General features: G+C 42.9%; 1 protein-coding gene across 1 annotated transcript in view; it reads right to left on the bottom strand.

Moving 5' to 3' along the window:
* Window positions 1–1268: 1268 nt before the first annotated feature.
* LOC112813842 (ectonucleotide pyrophosphatase/phosphodiesterase family member 7-like) overlaps window positions 1269–12467 on the bottom strand; it is a 30195-nt gene continuing 18996 nt past the window's right edge. Inside the window, exons 3-6 of the mRNA XM_073900277.1 lie at window positions 6870–7496; window positions 4697–4934; window positions 3424–3547; window positions 1269–1609 (exon numbers count right to left, since the gene is read on the bottom strand). Of these exons, the coding sequence (XP_073756378.1) occupies window positions 1555–1609; window positions 3424–3547; window positions 4697–4934; window positions 6870–7496 (1044 nt within the window). The 3' untranslated portion in view covers window positions 1269–1554. The remainder of the gene's footprint in view (window positions 1610–3423; window positions 3548–4696; window positions 4935–6869; window positions 7497–12467) is intronic.

Here is a 12467-nt window from a genome sequence, read left to right as displayed (position 1 = left end):
GTGAGCGGGGGCGGGGGAGGCGGGTTGGGGGCGGTGCCAGGTACGGGGCGGTGCCTGAGGCTTGAGGGCGGAGTCAGGGCTTTGGCGCCAAGGGAGGGCAGGCGGGAGGCACCGGCTCTCTGGTAGCTTCCAGTCAGGCGAAGGGCGCGGTAATCCTTCTTTTGTTCTCGCGCCTTCACGAGGGTTTTCTCGGCGGGGTCCGAGTGGACGGACGCGTAGCCCCCTCCCTGTTGCGCTCCTGGGAGCGAAGGAGCCTGACTGCCCTCACGTTCCAAGGCTGTGTCCTCAGGCGGAGGGTTGGGGGCCGCAGGCCTTCGCCTCCCCTTCAAGTCAAGGTGCGGGTTCGCGGCTCCGGGTGGTTGGGTAGGTGGCGCGGTTAATGGGCGAGGATACGTAGGTTCTCAGACCTGACCCACCAGGGCGCCACAGGATGAGTGCAGGCCTGTGAGGTGCGCCCCCCCGCCAGAATCTTACACATTCCGCTGGAGGCCGTGGTGGGGTTTAGTCCCCTCTGCGGTCCGCGTGCTCTCCACCGCGCGGTGCCCTGTCTGGGCGGCGACCTCAAAACGGCGAGCCATGCGCTGAGGTGCGCTCCAGAGCGGGGAGGGGGCGAGGAGCTTGGCAGGGTCCGCCTGAGGTCACGTCCTCTCCATGACCTCGACACGAGGCAGGACCCCCCACTCCTCCGTCCTTCGGGTCCGCCCTTAACCCATCCAGTCTTGCCTTCACCAGACACTTATTAAGCACCTACTGCGTGCCCAGTGCTGTCAGGGCATGCAACTGTGAGGGAAACCAGGAGTGGCCCCTGAGGGTCAGGGGCTCGCGCGGGGGAGTAGGCACAGGACTAATTATCAGACAAGTATGTGTAGATGCGCCGTGCAGGTGAGCTCCCCTAACTAAGGAGGACTTACAGTAGAAGTTTGACCTTGTAGGGAAAGGAATGTGAATGGAGAGTAAGAGGGCTGCTGGGGGTGGTGGGGATGGGGAAGAAAGGGAAACAAAAATAATGATTTCCATTAGGCATTATTGTGTCTCGAGTGAAAGGCAGGATAGACAGCAACCCATGGCGCTGCCTCTGGAGTTTGAGCTGTGTTCAAAGTCTAACACGTTTACCTTAGCACATCTCTCATAAAACTCCATTTGGAAGAGTCCAGAACTAATTTGCTAAATATACTTGCAGAAGGTAGATGAGGGGGCAGATTAAATCTTATTACCCCTTTCAGATGAAAAACACTGAGCCTTGCTCAGCTATGAGAACAAGAGAGGAGAATTAATTCTAATTGAATGCATTTATTCTCATATCTCTTGTTCTAACACCAGCACCAAGTGAGCACAGGTTCCAACATAAGAATGATTTGTCTTTTATTCCCTCGACACTGTTGATTTAAATAAAGAGGGTGGACTGTGATTATTGCTGTTTTTACACAGAATTAATGGTTTCTGGGTCTGATGTTGTAGAAATCCTCTTAGTCACAATATCCTGAGGTAGAATCATCTGAGATATGACAATGAGTCTCAACCAGGGCTGAGTCTTGGTCCCAAGGGAATGATGCTTCAGAACTGGGCCAGGCGGATTGGTTCACTTTTGCTGTTTTGATCAGCTCTCTGCCTGCAATAGACAATGAAAACCAATGGGAAAGGGTCAAACTCATAAATACTAGGCTTATTCTGTTAACACGTATAATAGCTATTAATTGCTTTTTTTCTGAGAAGCAAAAGGGCATGTACAGTCAATGCCATAATAAGTAATACTGTGTGGTTTTTTAAGATATTAGTAAATCTAGGCTGGTTCAGCCTTTCCTGATGCCATAGATGGGAGGTAGATTGGGAAAGGACCCCAAGTGGGCCATAGCACTGACTTGCACACAGAAGAAACCTTTATTTTGGTGTGTGGGCTCTTGGGAGGGAGAAAGGTCATAAAGTCATACATTTCAGATCTGAATCTGGAAGAATCAAGGCACTGAAGGCATTTTTAACATCCCAGGGACCTCATAGGTGTGTGTTCAGGTATAAGTGAAGATTAGGACTGACATTTAACACAAAAACTAAAAATTTCAGGGTGTGTTTATATGAAGAGAAGCTTTAGGACACATCCCACGGCCATGCCAGCAGCAAAAGGGGATGTGTATGTGCACATGCTGTATTAAAGATTTGGCTTCTGGATTTGAGGCTTTTAATAATAATAATAATAATAACAACCACAACCACCTAATACATTTTTAACTGTATGGAATGGTTGCTTTTTAGAAATTATGCTGTGGGCATGGTAGTTTAATCAGTACCTTGAAGTTTTTCCTTTATCTCTCCTATAGCTAATGGTTTCTTTAGAAAAGGACCAATTGATTTCTTTTTAAAATGTTGCTTCAGGGTGTAGAGACCTTTATAGTCGTGTTTCAACTTATAGGAAATTTTTATAGTTCAAATATAAATTACGTTAAATGTAGCCTTTGTAATGGAGTTAAGGTTAAGTAAAGTTCTGACTTTCCTTAAGCTGTTTATAGTGTTCAGGAGGCTCCCGTTCTATTGGGATAGGAGCTATGTTAAAGCAGAAGAATGGTCAGGGTTGGGTTTAATAAGGAATGCAGGAGGCTCAGTCTAATGATGTAATTATTGAGATAGAGAAAGAGGTGCACTGGGGCTCTATAATGCTTTGATTGGTGGCAGAACCAGTGTTATGAGTTGGATTGTGTTCCCCCCACCCCGCCCTGAAAATATGTTGGAAGCCCTAACCCTTGGTACTTAGGACCTTATGGTACTGGTGACCTTATTTGGAAATAGAGTCTGCAGATATAATTAAGATGAAGTCATCCTGGCTACAGAGGGCCCTGAATATCATGACTGGTGTTCATATAAGAGAAGAGAACACCGTGTAAAGACAGAGACACAGGGAGAGGATGGTCATGTGATGATGGAGGCAGAGACTGGAATGATGCATCTATAACCAAGGAATACCAAGGATTGCCAGCAACCACCAGAAGCTAGAAGAGGCAAAGAAGGATTCTCCCCTACAGGTTTCAGAGGGAGCCTGGCCCTGCCAACACCTTGATTTTGGCCTTTTACCCTCCAGGTCTGTGAGACAATAAATATCTGTCATTTTAAGCCAGCTAGTTTGTGGTACTTTGTTACGGCACCTGTGGAAAACTAATACAATTGGTATGTCATTTGGGAGGCCCACAAAATGAAAATGCAGGGTCCTTGTTAAAAAAATCAAGAATTCTGAAATGGTGCCAGTAGATTATTAAACCAAGTTGGGGGCTCTTCTGAGCCCTGGGCCTTGAGTGATTCCTCAGGTCACAAGTCATGAACCTGGCTTTGGTTGCTGGGTTCTCAAAGTGCTGGATCCCCTTTGGCATGCAGGAAGTGGTTGAAGTGGATTATTACAATGTGCAGTGATTAACTATGGGAAACCCAAAGAACACTCACTTCTTTTTCCGATGAATGGCTGTGTATGTCACGCTAGCAACAAACAGAACTGCAAGAACTCCTGTGACAATTGCGAGACCAAACACTGTCTTTTGGAGAGCCAATGTCCTCCGTGTCTCTGCTCCTGATAAAATATCAGATGGTTTTTAATTGTCTGATTATTAAGAGGCTGTTCTGGCTGCTCCTGGGTCCCTAGGAAGTTTTTCATCCAGGCTCTGGTGGATATTAATTATGGAAATGAAATGTACATTTAACCCAAGAAAGTGCTCACTGTAGAGAAACCTTGTAGGGCAAGTCGTTGAAAGCCGATTTACTAAACGACTTATTCGCCAAATGACCCATTTTCCTAATGACCACTTTGCCAAGTGACCAATTTGCTAAAAAGCCAATTTGCTGAAAATCAGTTGGTGGGACATTTTGTTTATCAATAACTGATGACAGTCAGCCTAACCCCAGGCTCCCAATGGGCTATGGGACAGGGGAGGGGCCAAATAGTTGTAGCAAAACTCCAAACTTAAAAAAAAAAAAAGCCTCAATAATTTGGTGAATTGTCATTCATTTAATTAGATTCCTACAAAATGGCCTGCTTCCTGGGGGTTCACAAGAAGATCGTGTGCAGTAGCTTAGAAGAAGGGAAAAGGGTGTCCTTTGTACTCCGTTCTAATTGAGCATAGTTAAAACGTTTTAAGTATAATAAATAAATCACCGAGCAGCATCTAAGTCTCTCTCTGCAGAAGAAAAGCTGGCCAGTGTTTGCAAACAACTGAATTCTCAGAGATGATTGCGTTCTTCCTTTATATCATCCAGATTTAAGATTTTGAAATCTTAAGAATTAGCAACCTTATTTACAGGAACCACCTCCTTTCCCCTTTTTTCAGCAGTGAGTGGAATAGTAAGGTTTCATTCCTCCCCTGTGAGCAGCTTTCTTCTAGGCACCAGCAAGGACTGAGTTGCTGAAGGAAGGCTGCTTTTCTGTATCTAGAAGGGGCATCAAGGGACAGACTGCATGTGATTTCTGAGGATCAGAAGGATTATTGCTTGATGTTTTCTATGGAGAGCCTTCCTTTTGCCCCAAAGGCACTATATGAAATGCTGCCAACATGTGGAGGGATTCCCTACTTCCTTCTCTATCTGTTTAGAGCTGCTGCTATCTTGCCCTGGGGGCACCGAAGCTGCCAGGGAAACAGGATTATTCTGCCCCCCCCCCAATTTTGATTCTTTTCTCAGGACAGAACACACTATCAATTTTCTGTTGGTTGATTTTGTATCTCACCTGGCTGCTGGTCATAAGAGTCCACAAGCATTTCCTGGGTGACTGCCAGGGAGCCATTGTGGGGTTCAGGGGTAACCCCCAGGAGCTTACACATGAGTGGGTAGATGTGGATGCTGTCAAAAGGCTCAGCTAGGTGATTCTTCTTGAAATCTGGCCCAAAAGCTCTGAATATGGTCTTCATGTCCATGTCGGCATTATCAAAGCCATGATCTCCTTTGTTGAAATATATTATAAATCGCTGAAAAATAATAACAAAAAAGCCATTTTAGATTCCAGTCCCCTGAAAGAAAACTGTCCCTTATTGTCATGCTTGTCAGATCCATGAAATCTTTGAAAATTTAAACGACAAGGAAGGACACTGCTCTAAAGTGCCAAAGAGAAGAGCAAGGAATGAAAGATCTTTAAGAAAGAGAATAAAGAAAGCATACCCATTAGACATAGCAAGAAGATAATACTGACAATAATAATAAGCTCAGACATAGTGCCTCTGGTGATGGCCTCATGTGCTTTGCAAGCTCCTCAACTGTGAAGAGAGAAGAGTAACACCTACTTCACTGTGCACACCAAAGCAGGCAGATGGATGGGGATCTGAGAAGTGTACTCAGTGAGAGGCATTTTCTTCTGCCTTACGGTCAGTTCAGAAGGTTCCCTGTTCCCTCAAACCTGGTTGGTTATGTTGGGATTGTGACTACTGCATTAAGTCCCTTCACTTCACTCTCAACTTGTTACATCATGAACCAGGCTTACAAAGGCCAGTGACTGTAGAATCTCTCCTTGGCAAGACCTTAGCTTTGGGCAAACATCCTCAGTGTTCTGGGCCGTGTGAGTGATAGCAAAATATCAATAAATTGTTGCATTTTACTGTGACTATTTCCGCCAACATTAAACAATAACCTTAAGAGTTTTCCTATACCTGTTATACTCTGAATTTGTAGCAATACAAGAGTATACAGATTGCAGACATGATTATTAATGTTCAGCTCCTGTCCGTAGCCTAGGACAAGCATTCTTCAAGGGGATGCTCTTCTGTCATGTGATGTTTAGATATCACCTAAACTTTGTTCTGCCATGAATTATTGGTTGGTAGTTTACAAAAACCAGACCACCTTACTTACGTCTCACAATTAGCCTTGATTTTGGTATTTTCTTCTTTAGATTTGCTTATTTTTTCATAACAGCTTTGTTGAGATATAATTTGTATACCATACAATGTACCACCTAACATGCACAATTTGATGATTTTTAAATTTTTCTGAGAGTTGTGCAACTATCACCACAATCAATTTTGGAACATTCATTACCCCAAAAAGAAACCCTGTACCCTTTAGCAGTCACTCCTCATTTTCCCCTGACATCTCCCCCCCTGCTCTAGACAACCACCAATCTGTGTCCTGTCTCTATAGATTTGCCTATTCTAAACATTTCATTTAAATAGAAATTCATTTAAAAATTCATACAATATGCAGTCCTTTGTATTTAATTTCTTTCAGTGATCATAGTATTCTCAAGGTTCATTCAAGTTATAGCATGTATCAGTACTTTGTTCCTTTAATGGCAACAAAATATTCCATCGTATGGATATACCATTTTCATTTATCCATTTGTCAATTGATGGGTAATTGGGTTGTTTTCACTTCTTGGTTATTATGAATAACGCTATATGAGCATTTGTGTATAATTTTGTTTGTGAACAGGGTTGCTTATTATTATTATTATTATTATTTTTGATATATGCAAAGGGGAACCGGCAGGTTTTTTTTTTTTTTTTGGTGAATCTACTGGTGATCTGTGCATAATGATCAAGCACACAGGCTTGGGTTCAAACTTCAGCCTTACACTTCTAATCCCAAATCACTTCTCTCTATCTTTGGTTTATCCCTCATTAAAATGGGGGAGATAAGAATATCTTTAGGGGTTGGGAAAACAAAAAATGAAATAACTAATGATAAAATTTTAGTACAGCACTGGACAGTGCCTTGGTCAGGGAGGGATGTTTGTCATTATTGCATAGTGGTGACATAGGACAGGGTTGTTGGTTGGGATGTGGGGTTAGGAGTGGGGAACACTTAGGAAGCAGTGGATTACAACTTATGATTTAATTTTTTTCAGAACTGTTTCTCTCTAGAGGCTGTCCAGACCCAAGATGACTTTATTCATTTTAGAATCAACTCACCCCATTGATGTTATAACCAGAGTCGGCATACATCACGATAGGCAGGACCCGCTTGTGTTTAGCAAAATGGAAGCGTTCTGGGAATTCCTCCTTCTTGTACACATTGAGGTGAGGGTGTGCATTCTTCAGTGCTTGGTAAACGGCTTCCTCTTGCCCTGGTTTGGGCAGGAGCATCCCCATGCCACCATAGTCCACGATATCAAACTTGACCAAGTCCCTGAACTTGATGTAGTTAGTCAAGAGGATCTCAGTGACGTTGGGCTTCTTTTTTACTGTGGTCATGCCATGGTCTGATGTGATGATGACATTGAGGTGGTCGGTCAAACTGTGTCTCTCAATGGCTTCCACCAGGTACCCGATGGTTCTGTCGATTTGCTGAATAATCACCCTTCTGTTCTCCGTCTCAGGCCCAAATTTGTGTCCCATGTTATCTGGCTCTCCATAGTATAGAGTCACAAAGTCAAAGTCTTCCTTAGTGAACCAGCTCATGACAATATCGATGTTCTCCCTCCACTCTGTCTCGTTGCTGTCTGGGTGAGTGTAAGACTCCACCAGGGACCGCTGGACAGCCTCCCCTTTGTACTTCACACCTCCTCCAGGATAGTGGAATGATGCTGTCTTCTTCCCCTGCAAGCATAAGAAGAAAATTCTGTCAGGGCTGTTTCTCATATCTTTTTCATAATAAGTCAAGCCTGACCTGTTGATGTCCCTGCCCTAGTCCAGAGTCATAGAGAACATGTGAGCTGTGTTGTTTACACATCTGGCTCAGAGGTGGGATGTGGCTGTGGCCTGGCCAATCAGAGGACACTGCATCCACTGGCCACAGAAATTGGTTCAGCCTTGGGCCCATGTCCCAGTCAGAGCCAAAGAGATTTGATCTTGAGAATTTTGGGGAGGAGGAGTAAGGGCTAGAGGAAAGCTTTGGACCAGAAATCAGGTTGTTTTAACAACACACATGATTTCAAAATATTCTTAAATGATCCCCCCAGCAGAAAGGTGGCTGGTAATTTGGTAAAATTTGGTAAAATTATTAGGAAAAAAAATAATTTTATGTTTGCTCACCAATGAGTTAACAATGAGATGGACACATCTCACTAAATAAGTCCTGTTGTTGTAAAGCAGCTCCTCAGCCAGGACATGGAACATAGTAGGGACTCAATGGATTTTTCATTTAATGAATGAATGACCTACTTATTTTGGGAGCAAGTACTTTCCTTTGCCTCAGCAAAGCTATTAACTTGAAGGCTGTACTGTGACACTTCCTCTATCACCCAAGATTTGGATGTTCTGAAAAACACAAAAGTTCATTCGTTTTAGTAGAACCAAGGATGGTGTTGGTGTCACTATGTTGATTTGGTACGGAGAATAAATGACCAGGAAGAATTTGAGGATGATGGCACCTGGATTGTGGCTATTTGGTCAATACATGAGCAGAAAAGTATAACCAAGAGTAATGACAAAACTTCCAATGTACTGTTTGAGAGAGAAAAACAGGAAAGCAATTTGGAAGTTTTAGGGGATGCAGTTGGTTTTCTACCCAGATCCCCTTATTGGGCCAGTGCACTCACACTCACTTCAGCTGCTCCACGTTCTGGAAAATTACCTTCGGCCAAGTGGCCAAATCTTGCCTCACCTGGGAAGGTGTTCCATACTGCTCCTTCACTCCTAGCTGCCTATGGCCAGTGATTGACTGATGGGAGGACAAAAGACCAGCTTCCTTGCCTCAGGTTGGGATAGCATGGAGGTGCAATTCATGCTCCAGAGCTGTCTGTGGGATTAGGCTGAAGCTGGTCTCTAACTGCAACTACAACTCACTTATCTTCTTCAATCCTTGCCCTGTCAGTTTCCCTCATTCCCATCTCCTGAGAACTCTCCCTCAATGCCCTATATGCACCAAATCCCTGTCTCAGGCTCTACTTTTAGGAAACTTGAAATAAGATATAAATCTTTTTTTTTTTTTTAAAGATTTTCATTTATTTATTTGAGAGAGAGAGAGTGTGAGCACAAGCAGGCAGAGGGGCAGAGGAAGAGGGAGAAACACACTTCCCGCTGAGCAGGGAGCCCAACGTGGGGCTCAATCCCAGGACCCTGGGATCATGACCTGAGCTGAAGGCAGGCACTCAACCGATGGAGCCACCTAAGCACCCGAAGATAGAAGTCTTAATACAAAGTATTCTTTTCAAGGCTCCAGAAGCTCTGCTATCCATTGCTATAGGTGAAATATTGTGCCCTCTGCCCTCCAGCATTCATTTTCTATCATGTGATTTAGTTTTATTTTCTCTAAAGCACTTTACCCAATCTGAACTTATCTTAATATGTTTCTTTTTTACTATTTCCCTCCCTTAGAATGTGAGTTCCGTGAGATCAGGGGCTGTGTTGATTTCATTGACCACTCTTTTCCTGGGATCTAGAACAGGCCTGGCTCAGTGTAGGTGGTAATTTTTGGTTAAATACATGTTGAATGAATGCATGGATCACATCTCCTTTTGTGGGTGCAAAACCCATCCTATTCTCACTCCTGATTAACTTATGGAAATAGTTACAGAAGCTCTTTCTTTTTTGGGTTCTAACATCTTATTTGTATACTCTTCAGGCAACACATTTTCATTTCTGATAATAGAATTTCTATGGTTGCTCTAACTTGCAAATCCTCTAATATTTATTTATTGCATTTCTGATTGGCATTACTCATAATTCTCAGTTTTTAGTGGTGGTACTTTGTTTAACTTACATATAAATTGACTTTGCTCTGAAGTATGGAATTGGCTGGAGGAATAAAACTTTCAACATTTTGTAGAACATAGTTTGACTGGCTATTTTATTATCTAGAATAAGCTGACATTGACATTATGAGGGACTTAGGCAGCTCTCCATATCCAGTTGACTTCTTGATGTTTGCATGTTAAATCTCAGATGTTCTCAACTTGAAATTGTTTTCTTGTGCTGTATTCTCAACACACACCTTCTTTCAAGATATCTCAAGCTGTAGTCTTAGGAAACTGTGGTTTTTTTAAACTTTGCCCCATAGGGATTTTAAGAGTTATACTGTTCCATGAAAGAAGCTCTGGAGAGAAATTATGTTTGGGTGTGTGTATACACCAACCCCCCTCACATGACTCTGTTTATTTGGGACCTGTGATAATCAAAAGTGCTATTTTCAACAAATACTTCTTAGAAATAATCTGAGTACTTAATTGGATGCAAAAGAGTGGGTATTTACTATTCTACCCTTTAATTAGCATAATCAGTGTTTCCAGTAGCAATAGCAATTGGAAAATCGCTGGTTTTATTAGGTTCATTATTCTCCCTTAGTGTAGTGTTGCATCAATGTGCTCTTAAGTTGCTTTTTTTAAAATAAGAGTTCGTACTTCCTATAGGCAAAATCCTTGGGTTTTTTTACAGAGTCCACCAAACTCCTCAGAACTAATCATTAGAACAGAAGTTTCAGTTTGGTTTTGCATTATGTCTGATCTCTTCCTTTAGGACAGAGTGAATGTCACAAGGTGCACATGTTTTAGGAAGGCCCTCGAACATTTCATCGTGGTTGTGCTTTGGTGGGAAGTATGTATGGTTTAGGGAAAGGAGTTAGTTCCTCCTTCTAGGAAGAGATTGGGTGGAAAGAGATGGACTCCATGTATGTGAAATTCAGTAGTCAAGGTTGGTTCTGAGTGTTTTCATTGCTTTTCTGTGCTCCAGAGGAGTCACTGGATGGAAGGAGCCAGATGACCAAGATTCTATTTTCTCCCCCTCCCACACCCTTTCAGAGGTCAGATTATTATTCTTAGGACCTTTATGATGCATAATAAAGACATGGTTTCAGCCAATATTGGGATGAAATATCTTGTTATTAATGCTCTAGGCAGAAGCAGCTGGTACCATCTAGCTCACAGCTCTTCCAAGTTTGGAAGCTACTGTCTAGGAGACTTGGCTTACAGTGAAAACTATACCTGCCCTCCTCACCCTTTCTCCAAATCCTCTCCTGGTTGTAGCCTATCATGGTCCTGATACAGACTCTTGGCAGCCATGGGGATCTCACTCAGATTATCCCCTGCCATTTCACTCCTTAATAGGCTCTATAGCTCCTCCATAGAGAAGTGAAACATGCCCCTAGGTTATTACTTATTTATTATTATTTTTTATTATGTTCAGTTAGCCACTGTATAGTACATTACTAGTTTTTAATATAGTGTTCAATGATTCATTAGTTACGTATAACACCCAGTGCCCTCCTTAATACCCCCTTAATACACTTAATACCCATCACTCTGTTGCCCCTTCCCCCCACCCTGCCCCTAGGTTTTTATGGTTTTCCTGGACCTTAAAGTCATGGCTGCCTGCCTTTCTCTGAGGATTAGGACTTCTGAACTTGGTGAACCACTTCAGCCATGAATCATGTTCAGTTATCAGGCATGCTCATTTAAAATCTGAGCTTGCTGTAAATGGAGCCTCTCAGTTCATACCCTGACTGTTAGTGAAGTCTGCTGGAGTGTGGATATGTTCTTGGACTGTGAATAATGGACTCAGAGGTGGCCAGGAATCCCATCTTTTAGGCATCATCCACAGGGCATGTCAATTCTTATGTATCTTAATGGACTCTGGCAGCATTAATGTCATGGAAGGAAAACATTTTAGTCCTCTTAAAGGTAAATGCATCAATCTCCACAAAGCCCGCCTGGAAGATACTCAGAAGAAGGATGGATTTTCCCAGTGATGGATACAGGTCAGGCCACTCCCTTATAGTCCTGCCTGGTAATATAGATAGGCCCCTGAAAGGCATTTAGGGACAGTTGGTATGCTGTTACTGGGGGGCTGACCTGGGGCCACAGGTTTGCTCTGATTGCAGCAGCTTTCCTGCCAACTCCTCGAGGACCTGGCCAATGGCCCTGTCCCATGGCAGGAGATGTCAATGGTAGAATGAGATATACCAGCTTGACTTTCACTTGCCAAACTCATGGCATGTTGTCAGTCGTCGGGCCCTCCACCAGATCCTGTTTTTGCACAACCACATAGGAATTCAGCAAAGAGGAAGAACACTCTGATTATGAATTGAGCAGAAGGAGACAATGTCTTGAAAATAAATGGCAATGAGACAAGAACCATGAATAAGAAAAACTATAGGAAAGAATGCTACCAGAAGCTTCATGCCAATGAACAAATACCATAGCAAGAGACTAGAGAGGCCCTGGGTTTTGAACAGTGAATTAATGAAGACTGCCTAGACCTCCCTAGCAGCAAGGCAAATACGTGATTCATTATGAAATCCACGGTTGAATGTTTTGGCCAAGGAACTAATATTATGTTATGGTTAAGAGTTAAGAGTTGCTGAACCCAGAGTGAGTTCAAATCTTAGCTTTGCCTCTTGCTAGCTTTGTGACTTTTGAAAAGTTATGGCACCGCTCTGTTAAGTGGGCATGATTATAACACCTACCTAAGAACTGTTATAAATTAATAAATGTAAAGCACTTAAATCAGTACTGGGCACATAGAAGGTGTTATGAATGGTATTTTCTTGGCGGGACAGAATTTATTTGCATGGTCTTTGCCCCAAAGTTAAAAAAATGTGATGGAGGAAGGAATCTAGAGCCCAACAGTTAAGGG

Source organism: Callorhinus ursinus, unplaced genomic scaffold, assembly GCF_003265705.2.
Source record: "Callorhinus ursinus isolate GAN/ISIS: 27379988/994484 unplaced genomic scaffold, GSC_fseal_2.0 scaffold13, whole genome shotgun sequence".
In the NCBI taxonomy this organism is placed as follows: Eukaryota; Metazoa; Chordata; class Mammalia; order Carnivora; family Otariidae; genus Callorhinus; species Callorhinus ursinus.
This window is presented reverse-complemented; position numbering and strand designations above follow the sequence as displayed.